The sequence below is a fragment of the Primulina tabacum genome, chromosome 1, assembly GCF_025594145.1.
Source record: "Primulina tabacum isolate GXHZ01 chromosome 1, ASM2559414v2, whole genome shotgun sequence".
Classification (NCBI taxonomy): Eukaryota; Viridiplantae; Streptophyta; class Magnoliopsida; order Lamiales; family Gesneriaceae; genus Primulina; species Primulina tabacum.
The window spans coordinates 52,616,343-52,622,413 of NC_134550.1; the positions used below are offsets into that span (position 1 = coordinate 52,616,343).

Genomic DNA, 6,071 nt, shown 5'->3' on the forward strand with positions numbered 1-6,071 from the left:
GTTAGAAGGGGGAGAGGAAGGTATCCCGGCGTAGCCACTCCGACGCTCAAGTCAGAGACTGATAATATAATGAGAGAGCAGCTAAGAGTGATGCTAAAAATCACTATAGTAAATGAGTCAATTAGACGCTCAAACCTAGTATTTATAGGATAGCATCTGTCATGGACTTTCTACCTGAGCTAGGATGGGTCGAGGGTTTGAGCCTGATCTTGATGGCCCATTCATGGGGTATCAATAACCATTCTAGAATTTGAATCAATACGACTACACTCTTTCTTGGTTCTAAATTCTAATGATTCCATTCCTCTTGGATTAATATGGTTTGTTTTTGTTCTTCGTTGGATACTAAGTCACATAAATAAATGATTTCGGTAGTGCAACAAGTTGACAAAAAAACTGAAACAAGATTTCACACAAAACTACAACCTCTATAATCTGAAAAGAAAAAGAAAAGATCTTACATATATATTTAAGCACTATTTATATGATCTTCATGCTCCTTCAATCTTTCTTGAACGTGTAACTTGCTGCATCTTCTGCCATTTTTTTTGGCCACGAGCAGCAATAGACATCTGACTGAAATGAGAAGCTTGCATTTTCTATTACACTAAATAAATATTTTATGTTCTTGTCCTAAAGGATGTAGGACCGGTGTCGGCTTTTGGTCCAAGAAAAGCATAATCTTGTATACATATGTTGTGTAGAATTGAGAGATACAGTAAAAAGCTGAGTTGAGAAGACAGAACCCTGCTATCAAGAACTTGGGACTATGGTGCCAATGTACCCGAATCCCGCAATGGTAAAAGTGATGACTTGAAGGAATAAGTATATGAAATAGCAGTTCTTTCCATACAAGAAGTCGTAGCACCCACAGATGAAAAGAAACACGGCTAATCCCAGTTCGTGCAGCTGTATTCTGTAGAAGAGACAAACTTATTTAAGAAAGTGGGATTCGATCAGCAGGGGAGAAGTAGAGGCACAAGAGTGACAACAATCTGATCTGAACTTTCGAGATATTTTACCTGTCTCCGAGAAATTTAAACAGCTGTTTCTTTGGTGCAGCTGTTTTACTATTGGATTTGTTCTTAAGCGCATCACCAAGTTTTTCAGTGACTACCCATTCGTTAACTCGCTTTGCCTCCAATAACCCGATGAACGCGGCCTTGGTCCGGTGAAACGACATCACATTCTCAAAAAGAACCCAATAGAACAGCAAATGGAATGACCTGAAAATCACCCAAGTCTGATGAACTTAAAAAAACCAGCGTGTTCAAAATTCTTAACCAACTTCACAATTTCTCGCGGACTCAATGTACATATAGATTTATATACCTTGGAGTTCCGACTGAGTTGAGGGCCGTTATGATGCATGGAATGTAAATGGCTCCCCATTTAGGGACGTCGACTTCCGGGACTAGAATTGACAATGGTAAAACCACGCAATAAAAGAAGAACGTGAAGAAGTGGGCGATGATCTTTCGGACGAAGAAGAAGCTATAGATCACATAAAACTTCTTGTACAATGAAACTTTCTGCAAAAGATTAGCACAAAACAAAAGGATAAGTTCCTGTCCAGTAATATTTCGTTAAAAATGTCAATTTAAGTACAGATTATTGCAAAACAAATTACCCTGTTCAACACAATATCTAGCACCATTTTTCTGAATAAATTTGCTGGACCACAAGACCATCTGTGCTGCTGGAATCGGAAGGCTTTAAAAGTACTCGGAAGCTCACTTTTAACCTATAATAATTATACACACAAGCCAAAAAAAAAACCTTTGATAAAATGATAAAAATTTAATTACAGTTTGACAAACAAGAAGAAATATGAAATCCATTTGTTATGAAGATACCTGGAGGTCTCCCAAGTAGACAAATTTCCAACCCTTGAGACCTGCTCGAATAGCAAGATCCATGTCTTCCACCGTGGTTCTATCTTTCCACCCTCCTGCCTCATTTATCGCCGCAATCCTCCATATTCCTCCAGTTCCTATAAGGATCGTTCAGAATTATAAATTATTACGCCGTTATTACGTTTGTAAATCAATCAAGTTTTTATGAAAACACTTTAATGGAGTAAAGGCTAATTAAATTCATTGTTGAATTGATCATCATTATTTTAAGCATGCTTGTATTATTGTTACCATTAAAGCCAAAGAAGGCATGAGTGGAAGATCCCACTTCTTGCTCAACTGTAAAATGGTAGTTCAATGACATCTCTTGCATTCTTGTCAACAAGCATTCGTCCGCATTCACTGCAAAAAATTTTAGGAACATTTGAATTTCCAATATAGAAACTTACATTTCACAGTCCAATTTTTCCAAAAAAACAAAAACGTGTCGACCAATGTGTGACCAATGTTCCAAACGTGAGCAAGAGAGTTTTCTGACAGCACGTGACTTTACAGTTAAAAAAACCCAAGATGCGATACAAAATATTGTCGGTACTCAACATTTTCCGAAATAGGTGGCGATGAATTACAGCCCTGCACTCCACCTTCTTGGTTGACCGTTTTGACCGGCTTTAACTTTTTATTCACCGATAATAGCCATTCAATTTATAAGAGCGCACACACACACATACATTTATATATATATATATATATATAAATAAACCAAGTTCTTATCTAAACTATCTAGATTGTCTACATCTTGTTACCTCACTCCTGTGATCAGAATCCTTCTATCGAGTAGCTTATTATCGATAGAAAAACGACGAGAAGACGGACATCGTTTGAGATTTTGGGCAGGGGCATCACTAGGCTAAGAGTTGGGTCCTGACGCCGTGATGTGGGGCGCCAAGTAGACAAACCAAGTGTCTCAGATGATTCAGGGCGTTAACGGCCCCACTCCGTCAGTCAAGATAAGAGGGCCTAAATAGATCCCACTTGCTGGTTAGGTATCGGGCAAATATCATTAACAAAGCAACCCACGACAAAAATAAAATTCTAAACAAATAGTTTATTAGATTTTTGTCTTTTCGAGCTTTTAATTTTAATAATAAATAATAATTTGGCGGTCTATGCTAGTTCAAAATTTCTAAACACGAATGAATTTCAATAATAAATCATGTATCTAACTAATATTAAGAGTTAAATTCTAAACAAGTTCAATTCTCTAACTTGAAATTGAACTAATAAACAAAGGCATGCATGCTTAAGTCCACCAACACACAATATTCATGCATGTTTCCTCCATCACCGACACTCTTGCATATTAGAAGAATGGGGGGAAAAGCATCTCCAATGTCACATTTTAGTGAAAAATAAAATATTTACCAATCTAAAGCAACAACAGTAATATTATAAAGTTTATATTAAATATTTTTACGAACAAAAAAGTAAAACCTAAGACACAGATATACGACTCTTACCGAACCTCCAACGGCCTTGAACAAGGGCAATGTCGGGGTTGTGAATCAGGAAAGGAACAGACCGGCGGAGAAAGTCGGGATCGGGTCGGAAATCCGCGTCGAAAATGACGACAAAGTCACACTCTTTGACGTAATCGTGTTTCAAGCCTTCTTTAAGTGCTCCGGCTTTGTAACCTCCCCTAGTCTCTCTAATTTGGTATCTGATATTAATGCCTTTACTTGCCCAACTTATGCATTCTTTCTCTACCATATCCTACACAACGTTTAATTCAGTTTAAAACCTTTGTACTATATAACGGCTGTGCTTTTATGTTTAACGGATCAAATGATGACAACTAATCATCTACTCAATAGCTAGCATTTCAATTTCGACACCCAAATCATGAAAATGCAGATATATACGTAATAATTTCTGAAAAATGTAAACTTCCATCATTACATGTAAACGTATAGATTCTATGAATCTACGACTGCACCACCGTACACAACAATGGAATAGCCCTTCTATGGAAAACGTAGAATTAAGTGCGAAATGGAATCATGCATCGTACCTTGATGACAAGATCAGTGGAATCATCCAGAACTTGAATCACCAGCCTACCAGTAGGCCATGAAAGATTACACGCCGCTCCAATGGAGATCTTGTAAACCTGCAACAAAACAGCCACAAGAAAACAAACAAATGTCACTTTTTTTCTCTCCCCAAGCATGTCCATCTGTGTGTGTGTGTGTATGTGTGTGTGTGTGTGTGTGAAGAAAGTACAGAGTCAAGAAACCAGAGACTCGCCTCTTTCTCGTTGAACATAGGGATCTGAACAAGAACCATAGGGAAAGCGCCATTTCCCATCTCCAAATCATCTTTCATCGGCTCCCATTTGTATCTTTTCTCGGGCTTTTTCCAGAAAAGCTTCACGAGAATGATAACGACTCCCATATACAGCCTCTCCATGAAAACCATGATTGACATTGCCAGACAGATGTACACAGAGATTCTCAGCAAGGGAACAATCAATGGCGCTTTGATTAGCTCCCATAAAAGACCAATCTGGCCCGCCATGTCTGCCGTGTATCCAGGTAATGATTCTGGTATAAAACTGTTCTCGGAGACTTCAGCCATTTTTCGTAGTTTTCAAAAATCAAGAAACAGGGGAATGTAGAAGAGAAAAAGACGGGGATGCTCTGTTTTTCAATCTCACTGTGCTATGTGCTATATCTGAATAAACCTATAGATCTGCTAACTTCTTGCGCCCGTGTTCAAGCCCAAAAATAGATTCGAAAACAACGGAAAAACGGAACTTGGGTACACAAATTGGCCCATGATTTTCAAAAACTGAGGCTGGTTAAAAGAGTCGCACACCCCTTCTCTTGCATTCAGATGTTTCTGCTCTTAGTTTCGAGCCAATGAATTGCTTATTTCACTGTAGCATCGTGTGAGCAGTAGCGGGAAGGGAAGGGAAGAGAAGGGGAGGAGTTGAGGAGAGTGGAGCAAGTGAGTAATGGGGGAGCAAGTGTGTGAGAGACGAAGAGGCTTTTTTTATATAGTCATTATTCCGTTTGATTTAGAATTACTGTTGCTAATTACGTAAGTCTTTTTTTGGTAAAAACATAAAAAAAAAAAAGTATTGAGAAGTTAATGGCATAAATTTTTGACTCTTTCTTTTCTTTTATTGTCTTTCTTATTCAATATTTAAATTTTGAGCAACGGTCTCATGCTAATTCTTATTTGGAAGTATTGAATTCTGATTTGAAATTTGGTATAGTCACACGAAAAAATTTTTGATTGCATTCGAGGATTGTCAGTTCCGGTGCAGATATGAAATTCACGAAATATGTGTATATTTAAATGAAATAAAATATGTGACCAAAGTCTAAAAGAAGCCCATTTGCACAAGGATTTCAAGAAAAATATTAATCTTAGAATAATACACAAATAAATCTTTTATGATATGACCTTATAAATATATATAAATGTAACGAGTCGATTTGTTTCATAAAAATATATTTTATGATAAGTAGGGTTAAATAAAAGATCCGTCTCACAAAATTATCATGTAATTCTTTTTAAAGATAATTACTCTTGTAAAACAATAAAAATTAAAATTTTATAAATAAAACACTCCTTAAATTTGCAATCACTTCCCTCATATTAATTCCCAGAGACACGTTGATAACTCACAGAATTTTCTTACAAACCCTCCTTGTACTTTCGTACAACGATTGGAATTTTATTTAGGTTATAATATCTATGAATTATGTTCCGCTGGACCTTTAATGATATTAATGCCAAGAAACTATCTTGTACACGAAAAATAATAATAAAAAAGAAAAGAAAAGAAAAGAAAAGCAAAAGTGGGTCAAACCTGCAGTTGCTCCGGGACATGATTCCGGATCCGGGTTTTTCTTTCTTTGGAAATGGGATCCGAATTTTGATAAAACAATTATTGGTCTGCAAGGACAAACCCAAATGATGATGATAGAGAGAAAGTGCCGACAATATCCAAATACTCATCTTGGTTTAAGATGTGTTATTCTCTTTGACAATTTTTTAGGAGACATTTTTTTTATTCGACATGATATATGATCAAATATTAATTTTTATTTCAAGAAAATTATTTTTAACTCTAAATATTGACCGTATCAAACTGAATCTATGACAAAAAACACACTCTTATCGGAATAACTTGATTGTTCGCAG

General features: G+C 36.6%; 1 protein-coding gene across 1 annotated transcript; it reads right to left on the bottom strand.

The window, feature by feature from the left end:
• Positions 1-356: 356 nt before the first annotated feature.
• Positions 357-4,891, bottom strand: LOC142548507 (glucomannan 4-beta-mannosyltransferase 2-like). Its single transcript, XM_075656865.1, has 9 exons — positions 4,164-4,891; positions 3,928-4,026; positions 3,377-3,629; positions 2,148-2,258; positions 1,857-1,993; positions 1,631-1,744; positions 1,333-1,532; positions 1,023-1,226; positions 357-916 (listed from the first exon to the last, which is right to left on the bottom strand). The coding sequence occupies exons 1-9, from the start codon at positions 4,491-4,493 to the stop codon at positions 754-756; spliced, it is 1,611 nt and encodes a 536-aa protein (XP_075512980.1). The 5' UTR covers positions 4,494-4,891; the 3' UTR covers positions 357-753.
• Positions 4,892-6,071: the final 1,180 nt, after the last annotated feature.